Below are 25566 nucleotides of genomic sequence, written 5' to 3' on the forward strand. Positions count from 1 at the left end.
ATGTCACAGGAGTGGAACGATGAGTGGGAGCTGAGCAAAGAAAATGTGCAGCCCCTCAGGCAGGGACGGGTCATGTCCACCTTGCAGGAAGCCCTGGCTCAGCAGGAGACCTCCATCCACACTGCTGTTCAACTCAAAAAACAGTGAGCAACGTTTGGACACCTTCTTCCCCCTTCCTGCCTTCTTATCAATTTTCCTATACCTCCTTTATCTCTACTAATCTCATGAGCATAAACAAAAGAGAACAGAAGAGCAAGAATTTTAGTAACTGGTGTCTATGCTGGCATCACACTACAGATATTTTAAGACTAATTGCTGTGCATGCTGTACAGAGAGAATACTAGTGCCATGGATAATTCTATTTGTAGGTTAGCAATGGAGCATTTAAACTGCAAACACTAAGGAGATTTTATTGTGCTTTTAAATGTACTCATTAAGAGAAATAAGGTTACAGGGAGGAAGGTGGTTGGTGTTTTGTTTTTTTAACTTCCCAGTGGTAATCTGTCAAGTAAAATCACTGAAAGGGAGAGCAGAGTCTTTCATACAGTAATCTGTTGAAGCAGGTTATTTCTCCAGAGCTAAATACTTCCTAATATTGTGATGTCTGAGGGAGAAGTCATCATGTTGCAAAGATGGAATGATGTATGGGAATTGACCAAAGAGACCAGATGGTGACTGTCAGTGTGGCCACTTAATGTCTTCACTGTGCTCTCCAGTGCAGTTCTGTAGCTGTCTGATCAAGCATTTTCCATCATCCTGTGTAATCTAATCTCCTCCTTAACATAAATAAAGGATGTTTCATGGAAAAATGAAATTTTTCTTTGCGATCTTTCCATTTGCTAAAAACTTTTCAAAACAGAACAAGAATTCTGTCAAGGGAGATCATATAAACTTTGGAATAGAAATTCTTTGAAGTATGCTTTGGAAAGGTTGTGCCAATGTCTCTGTTTTTGTAAAATATTTGTAAGTAATTTTTCTACCACTTCCATCCTGATGAAGGGTGCAAATGTTTATTTTTTTTTTTTTGATTCTTTGGGTCACAGTATAAGATCATGTCTAAATATATGATAACCTAACTTTTTTTATTGTGGACCTACAAGGTAGTATGAGTGGAGGTCTTAGTTTACACAGCAGGAGACACTTTTATAGTTTTACAAATGTCTTTATTGATTGGATAATATCTTTTCTAGAGAATTTGAATCAGAAATACGGTTTTACTCTGGAGATGATCCACTGGATGTCTGGGACCGGTAAGCTTCCTTTTATTTCAGAAGAATGAATGGAAAAGTTAGATCTATGCCACTAAAATGTTAGATTCCCTCATAAAAGCTTGAAGGAAGTTATTTTAATTTAATGCTAAACTTGTTAAAAGAGCAATTCTATAACAAATTTTTTTTGGGGGGGGGGGGAAGTAATCTGTAGTGTCTGTTTCAGTACTATGCCTGTTTTCTGTCTCTCTCCTAACATTATACAGAAACAGAGGCCGTGTATTTTATCCAGAACTAACTTCCTATGATTATATTCTGTCTCTAGGTACATCAAGTGGACAGAGCAAACATTCCCCCAAGGTGGAAAGGAGAGCAATCTCCCAGCAGTATTGGAAAGGGCTGTGAAAGCACTCAATGAACAGCAGAGATACTACAAAGATCCCCGCTATCTTAATCTCTGGCTCAAGTTTGTAAGTGTTTTGTGAATATTTCTTGGGTGCTGCTCTTTCTTGATACTTTGGGATATCATTTGCACATAGCTAAGCTGAATTTCTTAATAACAGAGTCAAAGAATATGCTTTGCCACTAGTGCAATATTAGGAGTATCTCTCTGCAAATGTGTTATCTACTCTTCAGTTCCACTTCTCACTTTTAATAGCATCTTCAAGTGTTTTTCAGGATCGTTCAGTTTGGACAGCTACAAACTTCTTCAGTTTTCTATTGCAAAACTAAGTTGAGTGTTCTGGTCTTGCCTGTCTGCTTTACTATGGTTTTTTTTTTTGTTTGTTTGTTCTGTTTTCTTAAAGGGTCACTTTTCTCTAGGTTTAGCTCTCTGAGCTGATTTACCAGTTCCTATATTGATTAGAAATATATTGTACTTATCTAAAGATAAAATCACTATTCTCACAAATACTGATGTGCCATACTTCAGAAACTGAATTATCTCAGATGAAAGTTCTAAGAAATGACTGACTCTGAATATGTAGGCTAGAATTAAGGGAGTGGTTATAATATTGTCAAATACATACATGCAGTCAGAGGTCTTTCTCATTATCATTCTTCCCCTATTGAATTTCTTTTCTTTATCTTATGTATTGTGATATGATACAATCATATGTCCTGCCTCTGGAACTGTTCCTGTAAGACTTGTATTTAAATCAATAGGGGTCATGAAGGAGCATCAAAAAGCAGGTGTTGACTTGGAATCCTTTTGTAGTTCAATGCAATTATAAAAATACTTTGGATATTTCAGGGGAATTGTTGTAATGAGCCCTTGGATCTGTACAGTTATCTACATAGCCAGGAAATTGGCACAACGCTGGCGCTACTCTATATCACATGGGCAGAAGAACTTGAGGCTAGAGGAAGCTTTAAGAAAGCAGACTTAATATTCCAGGAAGGTATTCAGCGTAAGGCTGAGCCTTTGGACAAGCTCCAGTCCCATCACAGGTAAGCTTCCCCCTAAAGGGGGGAACTTGGACTATTTTTAAGTGCTTGAGTGGATACCTGGTAGGGTGAAGTTTTATGCTGACTTTTCCAATATTTTTGCAGGCAGTTTCAGGCCCGTGTTTCTCGGCAGACACTACTGGGGCTTGAGGAAGCTGCTGATGAAAAAGACCCGGATCTTCTGGGAACTGCAGAACCTCAGAGAAGCTCATTGGCAGATCTAAAAGGCAGGGGGAAGAAAAAAGTGATAGCACCAATTAGTCGTGTGGGAGATTCACTTAAAGGTACATTCATTTGATGAAACCACATGTCCTTGGAAGAATAATACACTTTTGTGAAACTTGCATCTGAGTATGGTAGGCTAAAGGTTAGTCTGCATAATTCTCCTTGCTTATAGCCATGAACCGAAACAGAAGCTTACAGAATCCAACTTCTCAGCAGCTTTCAAATAGTCTACGTTTTGCTGTGTTTGATGAAAATTCAGCTTCTGGAGCTGGGATTCCTGTACTTACCCCTCAGCCATGGGCAGCACCTCCAGCTCCAAAGGCGAAGGAGAATGAATTAAGTGCAGGACCTTGGAACTCTGGCAGGGTAAGGAATCTCAAGTTGGGCTGGTAAAAAAGAAGGTGGGTGTAAGTCGATGACTTCTCTTAATTCCCTGGGAAAAAGGTCATGCTTCCCCTTACACCAGATTTGTGTTTACTGGTAACTGTAGAACTTTCTAGTTTCTTCCTGAAGCCATCCCATGTAGTCAAGGTAGACAAGCTGGCCTTGCTAGCATAGTTTTAAAAATTCTGCAGCTTCGTAAATCAAGAAATTCTAATTCTTGCTAACCAGGAAGATCCGTAGAGGTGTCTTGCCAACCTGTTTGGAGAGCAGGAAAGGACTATAAGAAGAAAAAGACACTAGCCAAAGAAAGGGAGAGAAGCTAAACATCAGTTACTTCTGCGAACCATGAGAGCAAGAGTTAAATTAATATTGTACAATACAACCTGAAGGAAGAACTTGTTGCCCATGTTCTTATGAAAACGAGGCATGTGCAGCATTCTGCAAATCTGCTTTGAGGAGCTGATGAGGGAAGAATCGTAGTCCAGAAAAGTGGAGATCAAAGGAACTGAAAACAGCTGTGTCAGTGGAATACCTGTCCTAGCAATATAGGGCATCTTGCAGGTAGATGAAAATAGCAATGTCAGAAAGTAGGTTCTAACTGTTTAATCTGATGCTGGAGGCATGAAAAGGAGAAGCTGTGCTAAGGGTGTTTAAATCATTCTTCTAGAGAAACGATCCAAGACATTATTTGAAAAAAAACCTGAAGCCTATGAAATCAAGTTTGGTTTATAGGTCCTTAGATAATCCCTAGTGCTTCTCTGTCCTTTGCAGGATAGACAGGAAAAATGTAAAGTAATCAGAAGATTAAAAATATTTGAGACTTATCACTGTAGAAGCCTGATGCTTAGAAATAAAAACTAAGGGGTGATGAGCAAAGGGCTAAAATTTATGGAAACTCCAGGAGGAATTGCTGCCAGATGACAAGCAACTTGATTAAGTGAACGGAACAGTTTACAGTAAATCACAGGTTTAATTTAGTTGAGAAGAATGAGAAGGAAAAATCATTAATGTGAAACCTTTTTTGGTTGCTGTTCACACTTTGGTTCAGGCTGCTTAATGCATCCATTTTGGTCCCCAAATACTTGTGTCCTATCTGTTACCCCTTTCATGCGGTTTGTTATTTGTTAGATGCCACTAAAAAAAAAAAAACCTGCAACTAACAGAAGAGTTGAGTGAAAGGGAATTAAAAAAAGAGTCAAGTATGGTGCTCATTCTAGCAGAATAATTTTTTGTGAACACTTTATGATGTATTAAAAGCTACACAAAGGAAAGAGGTTTGTCTGTGGCTGCCAGAATGAAGATGGTTGAATATACAGTTGTATGAAAGATAGTGGAAAACACAAACCAATCTGTAAAATATCTCCACTACGTAAGTTTTTCTGCCTGAGAATTTCGGGGAATTTCAAATAAGCAGATGAGAATAAAATGTTGGCAGACTAAATTCCATCTGTCTTCTCTTTAATAACCGACTCCAAAAGCAGTTACTCTTAAGGGATTTTTGTGGTGTTGGAATGGCCCCTGAGAGGAAAATGGAGAAGTCTGGAGGCTCTTTGGAGGCAATAGAGGAGATTAATATTAAAGAATTGGAACAATCAATCTTGAATTAGAAAAATACGATTGTAGCCTCTCTGGAAAACAAATGAGGAACAACGGAATGCCCTGCTTTGCTTTCCCTCAGTGTAACAAAGAAACTAGGTTTTGTTGAGGATGTGGAGGTGGGGGGTTATGTGTTTAACTTTTCTAGGTGCTAGTGCCCAGCTGAAGATTTCTACCTGGTTAAGGTATCAGAAGGGAATTAGTCTTGTGAATCAGCCTTGGGGGAAGTGAGTGTGTGTGTATATATGCATACTTATATGTATATATTTTTTTAATAAGAAAAACTAGCAGAGCCAAGGACTGGGAAAATGGAGATTCAGAGAATAAAGGAATGTAGAGTTTAAAAATGAATTTTTAAGCTGCCAACATTGACTCTTTCTCCCTCAGCGTCCTCGCAGTAGTGCTAATTCTGGTATGGAAGTGCCCTGTGCATTGCCTAACTTCACCCCGTACGTGGAAGAGTCAGCTCAGCAACAAGCAGTGTGAGTCTTCACCTTAGTTTGAAATGGGAATATGCATTTGAAATTTTTTCAAAGCTGCTTCATAAGATTCTGACTCTTTTGACTGAGTAGTCAAACCTCTAGCTATACAAAGATTTAAAATTGGTCAACCTGGGAATTATCAGTGTTTTAGCTGCACAGCAGAGGCTTCAGAGGAGAATTCATAGGGACATGAAAAGTATTTGACTGTCAGTGCCCATTATTTGGCAATCTGTGTCATGTCTGTACCTGGTAAATAGGTTAAATAGTTACTGGTTTAACTTGGTATGTTTACACAAAACCACAGTTACCTCTCTTAGGATACTGTTTGTTGTGAAAGCAGTCCCAAATTGATACAGGCTTATTGCTGTTTTCCTCTATCTTGGGAACTTTATGCTGACTTTAAATGGAGTTTTATTCTGAAACAAGCTATCAAAGTTTCCATGACAACAGTGTTGCTTAGGTTATGGAGGAGCAGGCTGTTTTCCTGACGCTACCTTCTTCTTTGTACAGTGCTCACTGAAATGCTGATAAATCCCAGGAGATGGGCTAGCTCCATTTTGTTACAGTAGGGAAAAAATGCATCGTTTTGAAAAGCTGATTACCTTTCTTTTTCTGGTGGCTAATGAGGGCTGTAGTGTAAGCATGGATTCTTTCTAACAGAGGGCTGAAAAAGAATGTTTGTTACGGTTTCAATATGACAGATACTGATATTACAGATTGCTTCCTTGATTTTGAATATATAATCAAAGAATGTTGAGAGGTAGCTAACAGTAAATTTTTTCCCATGGGATTTGTGTGTTGCATGTGGACTGCAGAGTAGCTCTGACCAAAGGCATACCATAGTTTTAGAATATGTAAAACATTAAGATAGTCTAAACTATAAAACTATTTCTTGCTCCTGGAAGTCAGTAATACCATATAATTAGATCTCCTGACATGCTGGTCTCTCTTAGATGAGGACTTACTATTTACAGAAGGCAGCCGCTGTCTACACAGGGGAAAAGAAAGGAATGGGTGGGAGTTGAGCATCATGTTTTAAACATGAATTTGCTAAATTAGTTGTAAGTAGCTTAGGCAGAGAGTTTGTATGTAGCTTTATACTATGTAGAGTTTAAAGAGTTTAAAAGTAGACCTTTTTTGGCTTTTGAGTCCATTGCCTCATGTTGCAGCAGTCAACTACTGTAGATGGAAAGAGGTGTGTTGACACAGTGTAAAGATGTTACAAATCATGTTATCAAGTGTCATCCAGAAGTTTGAGTAGAAGGACCCCATAGTGACCTAGCTAATTAACCCCTTCCATCCCACCCTGCTGAAGAGGGGAGGTAGGGGGGAAAACACTTAAACCCAACTGTTAGTGCATTTTGTGCCTCATAGTCTCTGAACTGGTCTTAGGGTTGTGAGTCCATTTAGAGGTGAAACTTAATAGAGTTTTCTTAGCAATGTCTTTTTAACTGTTTTGAATTAACTAATCGCCCAAACCATAATTAAACATATTTCTCATTGAGTTTTTGCAGTTACTGATGTATGGATAACTGGGAAATTACTTTCTGTCATTCAGTATGCAGAACACTTTTCCTTGAGCAACCTCTAGTTTTATTGCATCTTAAACTTTTTTTTTTTTAGTCTCAAATAGCAAGCCCAATCTAGTTCAAGATCTTTCATTTTTAAGGTCTGCTAATTCTTAAGGTAAACTCTGTTTTGGAGGATGATTAGGGACTTCTCACCTGTGCATTCACACAGATCACAGGAGCTAAAGTAAAAATAAATCCCACTCCAGAATGCACAGCAATTTAGAGTATCATAAGAATTTTATTTTCTTTTGGCTGGGCCTTATTATCACTTTTTTCTTGTTTTTTCTGGTTTACACAATTATGAGTCAATGTATTTCTCTTTCTGTGCTATCATTGCATTTTTCTTTCTTGTTTTGTTTGTCTATCAATTGATCAGAATGTCTTTTAGGCTGTTCTGCAGCTAGATTCTGAAATTAGCTCTTTTTTCACCAGTACTGGCTTTTCTTTGTGACAGTGAAGTTCATAAGCCCCAAATATTAACTTCTTGTTTCTTCAGGACTCCTTGCAAAATTGAACCCAGCATAAACCATGTTTTAAGTGCTCGCAAACCTGAGAAAGAGGAGGATCCGCTACAGCGAGTGCAAAACCATCAGCAGGATACTCAGGAAAAGAAAGAGATGGTGATGTATTGCAAAGATAAAGTTTATGCTGGAGTGGAAGAATTTTCTTTGGAAGAGATTCGAGCTGAAATCTACAGAAAGCAAGCAAAAAAGAAAACAGAAGGTATGCCTCAAAGTGGGATGACTTAAGGCTTCCTGAGGCAAAATCATAAAATTGTACTCTCGGTTTTTATTGGTATGCCAGTTTCTTACTGCAGCTGCTGTTCCACTGGAACAGTTATTTTAGCCACTCTGAGGTATAGAGAAAGCAACACAGTTGACAGCTTACCATTATAGCCCAGGGAACAGGGAAAGGACACCAGAGGTTTTAACCTCCTTTATGAAGTATTTAGCCTTTAGCCACAGCTTGCATCTGAAATATGCATGGTGTCTTACCAGCTTTTCATTCTTTAGAGGAGATGCAGGCCATAGCACAGAAGAAGGAAGAGATGCAAAGAAAAATTGAGGAGCTGGAGAAGAAACTGAAGAAAGATGACAAGCAGCAACAACCACATGAACAGGTATTGACCTCTTCATTTATCTGCTCTCCTGCAAATAGCTACTATTTTAAGTGATAGCGCTAGTGGAAGAATATCTAATAAGTTTCTTGGCTAATACTTCTTCCTTTCTTGGAAAGGATGCTGCAGTCAATTGTACACATTCATTTACTGGGTGACACTTCCAATGTAAGTTCAAACAAATATTCCCCAGCATTCACTACAGGGGTGTAAAATCAAAAGCTTTAATCTTGTGGTGTAACTTAACAATACTGGTGAAATTATTTAGGAATCGGGCAAGATAATTTATGCTAAGATATAAACTTCTAAATTATTTAATAAAGGTCTGCTGAGTGCTGAGTGCTTAAGGGTAAATGACTCCTCCTTAAACTCTAATCACCAGTGGTTTCCTTCTATCTAGAGAAGTTGGTAATGCAAAAGAAGCCAGAAGGAGCTGAAGCTAGGGAAATGAATAAAGGGTGGCAAAGCAATATCTGATTCTTGCTTCCAAAACTTATAGACAGTAGTACACTTATCATGCATTAGATCTTTTTTAATGTTCAGAACAGTCTAGAGCAGAGACCCTTCTAATTTTACTTAAATACTAAGCAAGTATACTTTGCTCTATCGTTGTCAGGTATTGCTTAACTAGTTGGAAAGCAACCTGCTATTTTTGTGTGTTGACAGCAATTTTAAACCCTAGTTTTCGTGTAGGTTGCAAATCACAAGTAAAAGTTAATAATTTTAAAGCTTTTCTTGTTCCTGACTGTATCAGTTGGGCTAATAAAATATGTTCTCCCCTCTGCCCCTTCCAAAACGTTGTATTAGTAATAGATATGTTTTAAATGATGAAATGCAAAATGTTCTGAATTTGATGCAAGTTATGTAACTGCTTACAAACACATTTAATAGATGCAGTATAGCCTCTTGGTTAACAAAAATACCACGTGAAAGTTTTATATAGTTGTAAAGAGTAAAATCTGTGTGTGGTAGGGATTTGTTTGTTTAGTAGAGTAAAAGAAAACAAAGAGAATGAACTTTCTCATGCAAGTAAATTAAGTTCAAACAAAAATGGCTAAAGACACTTATTAATCCATCAAGGCTTTTATGACCTACACAAGATTGTCATAGTATTCTTGGAACTTTCTTGCATGGCTTGTGATTTCATCAATGTGGAACCAAAATATGCTCCTGTTCCTATAGCCAGCAGAGACAAGAGAGTCTTCACCACCTTTGGGACTGCAAGAAATTGCTTTCTCCAGTGCAACAGAACTTGGAGAGAAACAGCCTTGCTTGCAAAGGTAGTATAGATTTTCTTTGCAGGCAATGAGAAAATTTGTGGGGATGACTAGTTATGGGTAGCATGGATCATTAACAGAAAAACTGCTTTCGTATAGAGAAAGGGTATCCTTAGGCCTCAGCCTATAAACAGAATCTGAAATCTTCAAAGAATTAGTTTCTTACAGCTAGTATAAGACAACCTGGCTTGCTTTTTTACTAAGTCTACTTATGTTTTGTGAAAGTGTGTAAAATATAAGAAACAAGTTTGTGTCTTGTTCACAGTGAATCCCAGCTGTCAGAAGATACTCAACTGCATAAACCAGCTTCTTCCAAGAGTAAGTATTATTTAAATCTTTACCATTTAGGAGAAGGTTGTACTGAAGGAAAGTGTTCTTTCAGATGAATAGCAAAAACCTACAACAAACTAAAAACCAAAGCCCGGGTGGATTAGAAGAATGAAAATAAGAATGTGCTAATGTCAATTGCCTGAGCGTCTGAGGCACTTGGTGAAGAGATCTGCTGTTGTTYGAAGAAACTTTCAATCAGAAGAGCTTTTTTTTTTTAATAGTTGAAGAGCTTTCTTCATTTTCTTGTATGCAATTTTACTAAAACTCATTTATTATTAAAAAAAAAAAAGAAAAATATTCAAACTACTCTTAAGATTGATACCATCTTTAGTCCTTTTTTTGAGGATTTGGTAGCAGTCTACAACTGGAAACTGTTTATCTATTTGCTGTATTCTAAATTCTGTTGTTGGGAAGAGTGCATGCTGAAGAAATTTACTTTTGATCTGAGCCGACTACTGTGCCTTTTGACAGAGGTTATCCAGTCTCCTGATGTATGCCCAGGTATGCAGGGAGGGAGTGTGTTTTTGGACTCTGAGGATGAACAGGAAGATCAGGGAGCTGAAGCCAGCCTGAGTAAGAAAGGTAAAGATATTTATGTGTTTCTTTGACATGACAAAACCAAGCTGGCTTTGTTTGTTTGTTTGAACACTCTCTCTCTGCCCATAAGATTCTTTAAACAGTTCTGTAACTTCCTGCTAGGAGTAGTACTTTTAAATGTTTTAAGAAGTATCGGATATGCTGTTGTGGAAAAACTGTTGATGTAAGAGTCTTTTGGTTTTCTTTTACAGATGTAGCTCTCCTTCCTCCACTGGATCCTGCTACATTTTTCTCCATATTTGATGAATCATCTACTTCAGCAAGCCAGAATATAAGGTTGAATTATTGAAGACCTAGATTTGGGAGGGAGGGAAAAACTGAAGTACCAGCCACTTTCTCTAGCAGCTGAATTGCCTCCTGTATGGGTGTGGGTGTGTTTTGTTGTGTCCTTTTTTTTTTTTTTTTTTTTTTAATTTCATTACACTACTTGGGAGAGTACATGGCCAGAAAATATTTTCCTGTTGTTTCTAGATCTTTTCACAAGCTGCTTAGGGTACTATATAAATTTTCTTCATTCTGGAGAGCACTATGTATTGCAATTTTCTGGTTTAGAAAGTGGTTCAGATTGAAGTGGCCAGTAAACTTAGCTTCTGATCTTCAGAGATTTCTCTCAAGAATTTATGCTCGTAAATATTTAACGCAATATAACTTTATCTTAGTTGTTCTACAGGTCAAACACAGAAAAGTGCCCGGCGTCCTCTTGCTATTCGTAAATCTTCAGATTGTATCATTGCAAAGGAAAACGCACCGCCAGAAGCTTGTGTAAGGAAACAGTTTACCCTACAGCAGATTTCCTGACAAGGAGAAGCCAACGTAGAATGTCCTACTGTTGAACCGAGTGAGATTGCCTGGACTGACAAGTCATCGATATGACATAAGCAAGAATCTTAAGCTTCCATCTGGCATGGCAATGCTTGAATTGGGTGATATTAAGATTTCCTGGAAATTTCATGGCTTTACTAGGCTTTAAGGTGGCCAATGCAGAGATGGTGGTAGAGGGCCTTTAAAATTTTAAGCAAGAGAGCAGTGGTCAGGTTTCCTCACTCTACAACTGTTTAAAAACGTTGTGTGAGGAAGAGTTGTCTACTGCATCCTTTTCTTACCACACATCTGAACAAGCATCTCAGCCCTCTGCTTCTCACCTGAAGTACCGCCTACTTGAATCCTCTAAACCTGTGCACCCTGTATCCTAAGCCATCCTGATCCTGTGTCCTTATCTGGCAGTTTTGCAGATGTTTACAAAGAATTCAATAGAGCTGTAATTTGCTGCCTCATCAAAGGACTTTGTTACTGCACGCTAGCAATAAAGCTTTAAACTGAGAGGATTTTATTCTGAGCTGGGAAGGACTTTGCAGTACAATTGCATTATGAAATAACTCACAGGGTTAAGTAATTCATGGTGAGCATTGTGCTGCTCTTGGTTACAGAGATGGTCAGGATATCTGCATAGTGCTGTTTTGCATGCTCTAGTTGTTTTCAGTGCCCAACACTAGTCAACACTTAAATTATGTGCTTATAACTGAATAGAAATGTAGCTATGCATTTCTGTGGTGGCAGATAATAAGTAGCCTTTAATAGTTCATGGCAGCTCTGCAACACTCTGGAATACAACCATGCTACCCCTTCTAGTTGGAAAAAAACACAGGTGAATTTATTATGGTCAGGTCTTAATTACCCATTTCAAAAGAGCAATATAAGTAGTACCTGCAGACAGGGTGTCAGATTCAAGTTGAAAGGTGGTAGGATGGAAGAAGGGAGAGAGAGAGAAATGCTCTCTAATGACCAAGTGAGGCATTATTGTGGGACTGGCATGACTAAAGGAAAGAGTGACCTGGAAGATGAGAAGGATAAAGACAGTGGAAAACTAACACTATGTATGGGAGGCAATTATGCCAGTTTAAAAATTCAGTGACTAAATTTGTATTGTACTTGTAGATTAATTAATATTTTACTCTGAATTTATGAGACATGTTTAGTAACTGCCTATATGACAATTTTGTTATGCGTGCTTTTTTTGCCTGGCAGGAAATAAAGAATATGAAGCACATCTGGACAGAACTTATGAATTTGACAACAGGAAAAGGGGGGAGGGAGGAGACAGTTTTTTAATAAAAATGATTTGACATAAAATCTGTAGGCTTTTTGTTTTCTTTTCCTATTTGTTGCAGGATGAGCTGAATGGAATTGAACCTCTGACTGAAGATGCAATTGTGACCGGCTCTTACAAGAACAAAACCTTTTGTGCCAACCCAGAAGACACCTGTGATTTTGTTAGGGCTGCCCACCTGGCATCAACTCCGTTTCATGGTGTGGTAGCTCAGAGAATCCCAGCTCCTGCTTATTCAGAGAGTGCCCTGAAGGAAGACTGTCCAGAATCCAAGAGCACCCCTCTGAATCAGCAAATCCCTGTTTGTGAGGGAACATACAATGAAGCTCTTTGTGCCAAGAAACTGAGGTAATTATAGCAAAGCATCTTCTGCCCTTTTCCTGTGTGTCTTTGGTTGTAGTTTTCCTATTCCGTTTCTGAAGAAGCAATTTTTCCAAGAGATCAGAGTGTGCTTAACACTACCATTTCTCTTGCTTGGAGTCCATTTTGCCTTGAGCAGCTTTAAGAACTAAAAAAGTAATAACAAGTTCATTTGACTTTTCACTGTTGATGCTGCAGTACTTAACTCAGTTCTCTTTCTACCAAAAATGATTCACAAAGAAATTCATAAACATTTTCTTGTTTTTTCTGTCCATAGAGATTGAAAGTAGAATCATCAGTTTCTTTTGTACTTGAACATTTCTGTAGTTGTTTAAATAAATAAAAGGGATCTGATGATTATGATTTAGATCTCTTATGGAGAGGAAAATGCTGACAAACAATTCACTGTCTCTTACTGTTATAAAGAAAAAGCCATGGATTGTATCGTGTTTTCTTAATTTAGAACTGAGTTTAATTTGCTAGTTGTTAATATGTAAATATGTACACCAAGCTGGAGGTGTTTTGCTTACTTGGCAAGCTCCCTGGGAAGCCATGCTGATTATAATTAGGGAGGAAGAGCAAGAGTGATTTTGGTTTTTGTGCTGCTTTAAAAGCATTTGCACTACTTTAAAAGTATGGCAGGTCTGAATTTTGGTAACTAAGACAGTAATAAATGTTCAGTATCTCTTCTGCTATAGCAGGCATAGTTAATGTAAGATAACATAAAAATCATCTGTAGACAAAGAATGAGTGTAAACAATCATCGGAGCTAAAGTGATGCTCCAACATAACTGTCCCTTTTCTCAAAAAAGATGAAAAAGGACGTCTTTGTTTAAGGAAGTCTATGGATGCATGGTATACTTTCATAGTCACTAGCTAGCATTATCTAGACATTGCATTTTCTGGAAGTCTGAATAGTTGATGACTTTATTTACAGTCCAATCATGGAAGCAAGTCAGGAAGATACTCGCTCGTCAGGTTCTTCTGTCTCCCCAGGATCTTCTCTTTCCTCTGTTACGCAAATATCCACTATTAAATACCTGCATATCCCTGAGAAACTGGAACTTGCTCAGAGCCTGCCTGCTGAAATGGTTACTGATTCTGGAGGTATTGGTGAAAATGTTACTGGTTAGTAATGAAACTGAATTTCTCTCACAACAAATAAATTGCAACTACAGCTAAATTATCTTTTCTGTACATTCTACATTCTCTACTTTTTCTGTATGTTTTCTGTTGCTTTGTGACTTGTGGAGTGTTTGTTTAGTCCCATCACACTCGTTTAGCTGAGGTATATAATGTAGGACATACAGTCAACATCTAAAAAGATGTTAATATTAAGGTGAAGAAGTTACTTAAGGTATTACAGCAAGGTATGCGTAGGAGTAACAGATGAAATTCAGAAATAGAAAACTTGGACTGGATGGCAGGAGAACATATTTCTTAGACAGCTTTGTTTTGTTTTTTCTTTCATAATCATCTTATTGTGGGTTCTGATGTGTCAATAAGTGCCACATGGAAAAAGACCATTTTGAATCTGATAACTAATAAAAGTTCCATAAGTTTGGTTTTAAACTTGCAGTCTGTTTCACATAAACTACTGTGCTTCTTTGCAGTATGCTTTCCTGTAGAAGAAAAACAATACTCGTATTTATATGGCTAACTTCATTTCTCCCTTCTTCTAGACAGACTTTTGTTTCTCTCTGTTATAAAGATTTATATTACAATTAAGAGAAATGTTCGCAAAAAACCTTTAAAATTTGGCCTCTAGAATTAAGTTTGTGTTGAATGAGGTTTTGAGGAGTTTAACCCCTTTACCTCCTTTGATTTCAGTTTATAATGGTTTAATTAGAATTGTCTATCTAAAAATTCTCATGTATTTCAGGAAACAATATGACATTGTGTGGCTGCAGACTACATGATCCAAGAAGTTACTTGGTATCACTAGTGTTTTATAATGAAGCATGCTTGGGACCTGGGACAAAAGTGCAATTAGGAAAAGAATGCTATCAACGTAGCTGAAATATTTTGGATAAACCTATTTTTTTTAATCATATGCACTAATCTTTGCAGCAAGTAAAGATTGTTTTTCAAAAAAAAAGGGGCATTTGTTCAGATGTTTCGCAGGTTCTGTTTGCTAAAACTGTGATCGTTCCCATTGCTCTCCTCTGATCTCTCTTGAAGTGCACTTCTGAACCTGGACGTAGTAATTTTGCTGAAGACTTCTTAATGCTGGGTAAAGCAGAACTAGTACTTCAGATGTCTGTCAGTGTATTCCTGTTAAATATCCCAGTATATCTCATATTTTTGTGATAGTGAAACAGTGGAACACCCAGTTAGCCTACAACATTTCCTGGTTCCATTTCCACAGAATTACTTTCTAGCCGATCTCCAACTGTTCTGCAATACTTTTCAAATAAATATATATGAATATATATTTATAGATACAAATATAATATACTATATAGTATTAGGCTGTGATACTGTTTCTTATCTTTGTACTGTGAAAGGTTGTTACTCAGACTTCTGGGGAGAGGAAGTCAGCAGAAGCCATCTACTTATGTTGTATTTTAGTTTGCCTAATCATTGGAGGTCAATACTTTCAGGCTATCTCAGTTCTCACAAAGATGAAGTTATCTGTTCAGTGACTTCTTCTCTGTCATATTATGCAGGAGAATAAACCTAGACCTACATCTAGTTTTTCTATGTATTTTCCAGGAGGTGAAACCCATTAAATTCATACTATTGCAATGAGCAGCTGAGTCGGAGTCCAGCTTTGTGGGGTTTTAATTTTTATTTATTTATTTATTCATACATACCTTGCTGCATTCAAAAAAGTTTAATTTCAACTAAACCCTTCAGTTAAAAATCACAAACTGAGCATTTACTCTAGAAATAGATTAGAAATGGAACTGTTAATTCTCAAAATTATGAGACTGGATTCAGCTATGGCTGAGCAGAGGTACCTAATCTAATTCATAGTTTTGTCTGTTCTGTGAAAAATACATTTTTACAAGATATACTATAGAATAGTTGGTGAGATCAAGAGGAGATACTCCAGGATAGTTTTAAAGATAAGTGTTGTTTTCACTTTGTGGAATGAGAAACTATTGGGAAGAGATTAACTGACTTGCTGAAAGGTAATGCATGAAATCAGTATGCAAATAAAGTCCAGCTAAATGCTTGCAATATCCATGTCACTTCCTCATCAGATATGATCATTTCACAAAGCATCAACACCTAGACTCAGCTCATCTTTTTGTTTCTTGTCTTCCTAGGTGATGACATAACTCAGTTTTCATGGAGTGATGAACAGCGTAAGAAGCTCTTAGATCCTATGCCAGCATCATTGACTGCTTCTCCAGACTTTCATTTGGAGAATGGATCTCTGCCTGTGATGATCTTGGAGAAAGAATTTGAGCTAGGTAAGTCTTCCAAACTTTCTAGAGTGCAAGGAATCTCTTTGTGTTCTAAATTGGTTTGGAACATCTCATGCTCACTCTCCTCACAAGTTTTATGCTGGGGAGGTGGGGAATAGCTTGAATAGGCTGAGCACATATATTTGCTGTGACACCTTGTAATTGTAAACTTTCCTAACAGGAAATGAGACTTACTGTATCAAACGGGAATATTGGACCAATGAAGAGTACAAGATGTTTTTTGCTGTTCCAGCTAACTTTCCCCAGTTGGATGCAAAGGGATTTGCAATAAAGGTAACACATATTGTTATTTATATGTGAAATGTGAAAAGTTTAAACTTTCATCAGCCATTTTAGCCTACAATATAGTAAATTTGGTGTTAATTTCTCAATTCCAGGCATGAAGTGAGCTATTTGAAAACCTTTTTCTAATCGTCAATATAAATGAAAAGTTTCTGACTGTGGAAAATGTGTTCCACAGTAAAATGGGAAAAGAAAACAAAAAATGACAACATGAAAATGAGCAATTTTTGCTTTATTCCAAAAATAAATGTTCTTCTCTGCCTTCCTGTAGGTTTATTCTCAGCCTGTGCCTTGGGATTTTTACATCACACTTCAATTACAGGAGCGTCTGAATACTGACTTTGACCAAAGCTTCAGCGAGAATTGCGGCTGTTTCTTGTACCGAGATGGCTGTGCTATTCTACATAGGGATATAAATCGCTTCACGCTTGGGGTCAGTACAGATGACCAAAGTACAGTTGTAGAAGACGTGAAGTCTTTTTCATGGGTACCAATAGTGAGTTTTGCCAGTCATTCCTGAAGATGGTTTCACACGTTTAATCCTGTAGTCTAGATCCCCTGTTTTTTGTTTTACCTAAATGCAAATTAGGACTGTTTATTATGGCCTTAGATAGGGCTGGTTTCTCATTCGTAGGTTGTGTGCTTCTCTGAGACTAATTTAAACCCATTTTTCACTTCTTCTTTAGTCATGATAGTGACAAGTGACGTGAGACAAGAACCACATGCTATTCCACAATAGGGTTTGCATCTAAAACTCTTAGTTGCTTCTCTTGGCATCTTCTAGACTTCCAGTCTGCTATGACATAGCATAAGGTCCCAGCATTTAGCATCTTGCTGAAGGATTTGTGTTTACTTAAAGTCTGGTAATTGTGTTTTTGAATTGTTGCATAGGGAAGATTAAATAATTTCAGTCTTCAGTTCAATTTCCTCCTCCTAATTTTTTTTTTTTTTTTTTTTGGCCACTCCTGAAAAATAGCGTCCTCTAGGAGCTCATGGTTGTTTTAATTCTGGTTGGTAGGGTGATCATGGGGAAATCTGATTGTACTAAATTTAGGATAGTACTGTTACCTCTGTACAACTGACTACAAAAACATGAGCTACAAATATTCCATTTTATTTGAGGTAGAATGGCATTTAGATATATGTATATTTCCTATTTTCAGGACGTTATTCGTGGCTGTAAAGCCATCACAGAGGAAGTTATCATATTGGTTGTCTACAATCTTCTGGATGTGGTAGAGAAGCTCCACAAAGCAGAGATCGTCCATGGAGATCTGAGCCCAGAGGTGTTCTTTCTGGGAGACAGGTTAGTCTCTTTGTATAAATATGGGAGAACATATACTCAGTTTCAGCTACAGCTCTTGCGCTTTTGTAATTTCTTTCCTTTGGTTAGGGTCCTGATATTGTAGTTCAGGTTTTTTGGGTCAGAGATGTTTTCTAGGCTGCGATGTATTCTGAAAGCAGTGAAAACTTTTTGCTTAGGAATAATCCTTTCTTTTCTTTATTTCTATAGAAAAGCATATTATATAATGATGATGTAAAATGTGTGTTATATTAAACAGAGAAATTTGAGAACACTAGCAAATGTATTGGACAGCTAACTAGATACTGGTAATAAGTTGCCTTTGGTCTTAAATATCTGAAAAACAAGAAGTTAGAAGAGTTGAAGGGCAGATGAGAGTGCCTGCATATTCCAGTTGCTAAACAGATTGCTTGCCTTCCCACTACAGTCCAGCTTGTAATTTGACGAATAGATCTAGTTTGTTTGTTTGTTTGTTTGTTTTTGCTCTTCCCCAAACTATGTTAATAAAGTCACATATCCCTCAGAATAATAATTTGTGAACTAAGTGTGGGATGGTATCAATTTTGGCAAGTCTAATGATCTAGAGTCGGACACACTTCTGTTAGAAGAAATTCAGTGAGGTTGTTCTTAGTCTTCATTGACATATTAAAAATAGCTATTGACTTTAAATTTACTTTTAACCTACAGTCATCTAATAGGTAGGAATCTGGCTTGATGGACTTGGAGGTCTACTGTCAGGTTTATTTTTGTTTTCCTGTGGTAAATGCAAACCCAACTTTAGCTGTCAAATTTAGCATAGTGAATTCCCCCCACCCCCATTTTCTCTTTTTCCTTGGATAGCAGAAACGATCCTAGGACAAGTCCTTAGTATAAATAAATGAAGTCAAAGTACAAAGCAGGCTTATTGCCCAGAAGTATTTTAGGACGAATAGTAGAAAGAATCTTGTTCTGTTTATATTGTTGGCTTTACAGTATCCTCTGTCATCCATCCAGATGTTCTCATCTCCCTGCCACCCCATCTTTGTGTTTCTTCTCCCTAATGTGTAGAATAGGGAAGGTTTAGTACAGTATTATGAAGCTTAATTCTTTCATATATAAAGTATTCTGAGATCTTCAGGGCGAAAGAGCAAGAATAAGGTAAGTACAACCCTATTTTCTTGTTAAGTACCAGCTGTGTTTCTGGTGACTAACAAATGTCAAAACAGCATCATCTTTAACCCTTTAGTGTTTCCCATAGCCACCTTTGGAGATATGGGTATTATCTCTAAGCTTCAGTCTGCCCCCTGGCTCCCCTTACTTCTGGATGAAGTCCTTTTAGTAGTAGTTCTTAAGCTAACCATCAGAGGGGAGCATTGACATAGCTTAAACTCACCTTCACTACCCAGTTTAAAAAAAAAAAAAATGTTGGTGGCTTGTCTTACGCATCATTTGTTTTCTTTACGCAGGATCTGCGATCCATTTGCTAATGATGAGATGACAAGTGCTCTGAAGATAGTGGATTTCTCTCACAGTCTAGATTTGAGACTGCAGTCTCGAATAAGTTTACCCAACGGCTTTCCAATAGCTCAGACCCCTTATGGACAACAGCTCCTGGCAAAAAGTTCTTTTCCTTATCAGGTGAGTCTATATTTAGCCGGATATCTTAGTTTTTCATCTAATCACATGTTTTGCATTTAAAGAGACTAGCAGCATTGTTCTTGATTTGCTGAGTTTCTGTGACTGCTATACTTATTTAGGAACTTATAACAAGACCAAAATCTTTCTTTTTGCACTTTTGTTTCCTTAGCAGCTTTCTGGATGATTCCAATGCAAACACCAATTCAGTCTTAAATGAGTAAAAGTACCAATGTATGAAATCTGTAGTGGACTGCAGAAATCAACAGAAGTTCAACTTTCTGATGTTTATTGTGGTTGCAGGTAGACTTGGTTGGCATTGCAGATATAGTCCATTTGATGCTGTTTGGGGATCATCTCCAGGTCTATCAGGAGAATTTCACCTGGAAAATAAGCCAAAATATGTCTAAGTAAGTCCTTTTTCAGGGGGGGCTGCTGGGAAGGAACAGGGTTCTTCTAACTTCCTTTGCTTTCTTTACAGTGGTACCATCTTCAAAGCTTAAAGTGCAGAATTTATGCTCTTGGCAACAACAGCACTGTGTTCTGTGGAGGATTACAATGAACGAGTCCAGTAGCTTCAAAAGTTATAGTACTTAGTGTTCGAGTACTCTGTAGTCAAACATTAAGTACTGTAACGCATTAAGTACTATACAAACATTAAGTACTATAACTAACATACTCAAACATGTACTATGGACTGTAGTACTATGTTTGAGACAGTTTTATRCTGAATGAGCCTTACAGAGCAGTTAAGATGAATTTTGTACTTTTTTTTTTCCTCTCCTTTCAGACCAGACTGCCTTAGTCTCTCTTGACTTGACAGACCAAGCTTGGAGAAGTTTTTTATGTGTGTGGGTGGTGAGAAAGAAATGACATGAACATGTTGCTTTAGATATGGAGATTTTTTGGATTTTCTGCTCTTTCATTCTAGGCTCTATTGCAGGGCTAAAAAGACACTGATGCCAGGCTTCTGTCTGTAACTATTGCAGGAACAGTATAATTTTAATTATTTTCCTTCTTGTGCATGTATAATTTAAGCTGCATGGGCAACCATTCTTTTTCTGGATGTGGTATTAGTCCCCAGTTATTAATTTCTACTGCTGCCTTTTAGCCTCATGTTTTGGCTACAAAATTACTCTGCATTCATCTACCCTTTGTTTGTTCTTAAAGTAAGTACCTGTTCATCTCATCAGTCATATCTTGCAGAGTTTTTCTGCCTTAGCATTTCCTAAGGATATTCCAGAGCACTCTGCTTATGAGATAAACTCTACTTGAGAGCTGTCTGCATTCAGGGTCATGGTATATTAGCTACATTCAGTGTGTGGATATACTTCTCTAGAACCATCACTTAAAGAGAATATGCTACCAGTATGGGAGTTGTCCAGTTCCCTAGCAACCTGCATTGCTTATGCCTCCCTAATGTTTGTTGTATTCAACCTTTGCGGGGGGAAAAAAAAATCTTATCTTCCTGAGCTGTACACGGGGTGGGGAAATGATTTTTTCTTTATTTTGCGCATATGTTTGCTACCTATTTTTACAGATTGATACCAATAGTTACAAGGCTCTAGCAGGCTTCTACTGAGTACTTGCTATGCATTCTATACTGCACCCTGAAGCTTTTTATTCTTCAGATGATCAACTTGCTCTACTGGCTGCAAAGAAAAAAAATCACCAAGGGTGACTTTTCTGAAGAGAAGGATACTACTGATCTATAGGTTGGCAGTAAATACGTATCTTACTGCTTTAGTTTTAGAAATACTAAAAAGCAATTAATGGCTAAATCATCAATGCAGACTGGCTTTTACTCCGTACTGACAGATATCCCAACACTTCTTATTTTTGAGCTAAGTAAATATGACCTGCTCTGAAAAATAGGACTGCTGTATGTTCATTTTTATCAGGACATGTCCATTTTTTTTCCCCAATATTCTGTTGGGATAGTTTTCTAGTAAGTGTTGCTGTCTCTGTGTGTGGTGTGTGTTTTTTGGAGTTTGTCTTATTTTTATTTTACCAGAGAAGAAATTGAGCTGCAGCAGATGGGGCCAAACGAGGGCTCAGTTGAAGGGTAGGCACAGGGTGTTAGAGACTGATCAGGATGTAGGTATGAGGAAAAATAGCCTAACCATCTGAATAATTGGAGCAGGAGGAGCTGAGTAGCAGATATAGGAAGTTTTGAGTTTGGAAGGGTAGGACTGACCATTATGGGGAGCTTGGAGGGGAGAGGTCAGTTGGAAAGGAGTTTGGGTCAAGGTTGATGACAGTGTTCAGAGAAATGGGATTCTGGGTAGAGGTAAAATCTGGAAGGAGGTTTGGGTAGCACGGGGATTGAGAGTTGTGAAGTGGATAGAGACTTTGGAGGAGGAGGGCAAAGCCTAGGCATGAGTTGTATGTCCCAGAACGCTGGGGACTGGAACAGGGGTGCCATGGATCATCTCTCACTTGGGTACATCTGTTTATGTGTCAGTGTTGGAAGTGCAAATACAAGTAAGAAATTTCCATTTTCCATCCTGTTTTCCACCTTAATGCTGAAAATGTGATAGATCTATCATTACTGATCTTCTACACTTATTTTTCAGTATCGGAAATTCCAGGAAACTTTAGTATAGGTGCTTTAGTTATGCATTTTATACTGAAATGTGGCATCAATCTTGTAAACTGGATATTTCATTATGCAGGAATAAAGAATTTGCACCAAATCTGTCGTCTTTGGCATAGCCTTGCATTAAGACTTGGCTCGTTCAGTATGCTTGGCTCCTATTAATTGACTACTTTTCCTCCAGCCAATTTGAAGCTTTTAATAAGTTCTCAAGTAATCTCTGACAAACAGATTCCCTGCTGCAGGGAGCCTTCATCCTCCAGAAGGGGCAACACAGTTGAAGCATTTCCCTGGGAGAAGAGTCAGTTGATAGATACTGGTTAATCTTGAGCTTTTTCCTTTGAATGCAGCCAAGCATGGCAGTGATACTTGCAAGGCCTGTGAAGACCCAGGACATTTTTACTATGGCTCTTAGTGATTCTGCTTTTCTTTTCTAAAGATCTTGTGGAACTTTCAGCAGAAAGGACGGAATTAACAAGTGACTTGGAATGTTTGAGGATTATGTTGACAGGATTACTTTCCTGGAAGAATGTTCTGAGGATTTAGGGAGTGAGAAATAAAAAGAAGGTGCTTACATGAAGGCTGACTTACATGAATGCAGGAGCCTTTACCTCATTAACCATAGAAAAGGGTTTAAAAAAGGAGTTAAAAATTTTTTTAATAAAAAAAATTAAACAAATTTGAAGATAGTGGCTCTACCAGACATTCTACTAATCTTAATACCAATCCAACAAAATACGAGAACAATGGGACAAAATATGAACCTGGCCATCCAGGGCACATGGAACACCACAAAGCAGAACCCCCTTGCAAACTAACAGAATTAATGCAAAACATTTCAATTTAACATTGTAACAAAGACCTCTGGAAAGGTAGAATGTGAATTCCAATCAAGTTTCTTCGCTCATCTTTCAACACTAAAGGTTGACTTTAATCTGTGTTTAAGGACAAGGGATTCTAGCATGTTACCATCATTAGAAAGTGGACTTGGAGATTTTCAGTTCCAGAGGTGTCTTTTAGTGTTTCCATTTTCACCATTCTATTTTAGGAAAATCCATCTGTTCAGGCTGATGTAAGCTAGCATGTAGAACCTGTGTTTGAATTTTTAGGAGTATTTTAGTCGCTGATAACTCTTTAGACATCCTTAACATCATGTAACCTTCTCTGCCATGCCTCTTACTTGACTAAGACTGTGAGGCAAATAGCCTCAAGTCTCACATGTTTTCTGTTGTGCTCTGTATGATTACTATTTTAGAAAATGTAAGAGTTATTAGTGTAACAGTACAAGCCAGATCCCTTCTGAGACCATGGCTGCTGTTTTGCCAGCCACTTGCCTAAAGCAGAGGCAGATAATTTGTTGAAAAGCCAATGTAACTCCTACCTTGAGGGGGAAAAAGCGCTTCAGTAGTCTGAAGCACCATGGTCTATGGACTTCAGTGCAAGACTGAAGAACAAAGGGTTAGCTGTAATGCCATTTTTCCAGACTTTAATAAGTCACTTAACCTTTTTGTTCATGTTATGTGGGTATATCTGTGAGACGGGATTTATTACTATTGTCTTTGAAATGCTATCTATAGGAGAGCTCTGACAGATGGATGGGGAAGAAAGGGGAGTCAGACTGGCTGTACACCACTCATTTTTCATATTTCTCATGTGGCTTTCCTTTAATATTGACCTGCGAACTACTCAGCTTGCAAATGGGGGAGTACTTTAAGATTTATCTACCCCTTTTTCATGAAAGAAATCTGCCAACTTGCTGGATTCAAAGAATCCTCTTGGTAACTCATCTAAAAGCCTCTTGGCTCCATGTGAAGGAGAAGAGTGGTCAGGTACACTACAAGAGGTAACAGTGTAACAATGGTGTTTTGCTAGACCTGTGAAATGGACTGACGGTCTAGTTGCTACACAGAAGCCTCCTGGAGAAAGAAGGGCATGCACATATAAACTTTAACGGAACGCTTCTACTTTCCCTTTACAGTCATTCCTGTGAATGAAAATATTGTTTTAGACTGAGTCTTCCAAGGGCATTTAGAACTGAATATAAATAGAAGTCTTAACAGACATGTCCTGTATGACATACTGTTTCACTGAAAACAACTCTGTCTGTTTTAGGACTGTTGGCAGTGATTTCTGGAGTAAACTTTTTGGGAGAATTCTGAATGCGGATGGTAAGTCCACAGTGCCTCTGCTGAGGGAGCTAAGAGAGGAAATAAGTGGCATGTTTGACAGCCGTTTCCAAGAACGTCTCTGTGAATCCTTAGCAGCACTGGGAGAAACTTTCCTCTTGGAGGACTTCCTCTGATTTCATAGAGGACAAATCTGTTTTGTGTTATATAGGGGAATTTGTTGTTAACTTTTTATTTATTTTCAAATGTAAGCATGAACAATGATGGTAGCTGTTTCTGCAATACTTTACATGGGACCTGCTAAAGGACACACATTGTATCAGTGCATAGATAGCCTCCTAAGCCTGCTACACGATCTAGTCTGTGTCCAAGTGGTTTGCTAGAGAAAACTGGCTGTCATAACTACCCTCCTTCCCCTTTCCTGTATAGCTCCTTAAAATGTGTTTAATACCTAGTTCATACTGCAGTCTCTGAAGTCTTTGTCCTATCTGTAGTTGGTTTATAGTATTGCTTTTAATCACTGTTTAATCAATAAAGTTGTATTTTGATAGCATCTCTGCCTTGTTAAACACTACTGTCAGATGGCTTCAAAAGACTTGATTAGTGTCCACAGTGGAGTGTTTCTGCCTGATTGGGAATTGTTTGTGACTGCTAGAAGCAAAAGGCTCTCATTTGGTGGCAGCTTTCATAACTATGCAAGACTTTCTGGACACTTAAACACAGCTTGAATGTTTCTACTTGAGATATGCACTCATGGATTGTCATAGGAAAACTAGATGAAGTCATGGTGAAAAAGATGCATACTTAAAGCTTTTGCTTCTAAAAGCTAACATGTTTTATTTACTCTCTCGGGGGCTAGAGTTCCTGACTGGATTCAGCATCTGTCAGAAATCTCTTTGAAGGCTAAAACTGCCATATGTGCTAAAGTTTGTTGTTGGTTTTTTTGACAGATATTTATGTTAACCTTTTGTGCATCATATACTTGAAACTGATACAAAGCCTTGTATTCATTTTATTTGAGAGTGAACAGAATTTACAGGATCCAAAACCAAGATGCTATGTACCTTAGTGTAGAGGAACTTAAGTGTAGACGCATGGTTTATTTCTTCACAGCTTCTCTCATGTATGGATGCAAGAGGAGAAGGCAGCATCACTAGTAATAAAACTAAACTGGCTTTAAACTTTTTTTTTCTATTTGGTCAAATTCTCTGGTCATGGTAGTTCTCTGTTTAATTTTCCTTTGTCTGTGTGTTTTATACCTTTAAATTCTTCTCCCAATCATAATTCCAGATTTTTTAAGTTGTTACAAGCCACCCTCTCCTTTCCTGTTCTTTCTGCATACTAATCCTAGTGCTTTGACCTGTGCTGCCCTTGCTCTCCCAGGGGCCTAATACTTCTTTATAGTCCCCTCATGAAGACTACACCCTCTTGTAATTCAGAAATTTAGCTAAATGCACTGATAGACACGCTTTAATGTTTCCTAGTGTATACTGTTGATGAAGAAATTC

At 37.8% G+C, this 25566-nt stretch overlaps 1 protein-coding gene across 1 annotated transcript; it reads left to right on the forward strand.

Annotated features, from left to right (window-relative positions):
- On the forward strand, nt 1-25050 carry BUB1B (BUB1 mitotic checkpoint serine/threonine kinase B). The gene is made up of 23 exons (XM_026073164.1): nt 1-143; nt 1191-1250; nt 1534-1678; nt 2461-2657; nt 2760-2938; nt 3052-3245; nt 5247-5341; nt 7409-7635; nt 7926-8032; nt 9212-9309; nt 9572-9624; nt 10108-10218; nt 10425-10509; nt 10893-10995; nt 12402-12688; nt 13638-13828; nt 15976-16122; nt 16298-16410; nt 16691-16852; nt 17583-17725; nt 19168-19339; nt 19640-19746; nt 24045-25050. Exons 1-23 carry the CDS (start codon nt 1-3, stop codon nt 24232-24234), a joined length of 3309 nt encoding a protein of 1102 aa, XP_025928949.1. The 3' UTR covers nt 24235-25050.
- Nucleotides 25051-25566: the final 516 nt, after the last annotated feature.

Source organism: Apteryx rowi, unplaced genomic scaffold (genome assembly GCF_003343035.1).
Source record: "Apteryx rowi isolate R43461 unplaced genomic scaffold, aptRow1 scaffold_363, whole genome shotgun sequence".
NCBI lineage: Eukaryota > Metazoa > Chordata > Aves > Apterygiformes > Apterygidae > Apteryx > Apteryx rowi.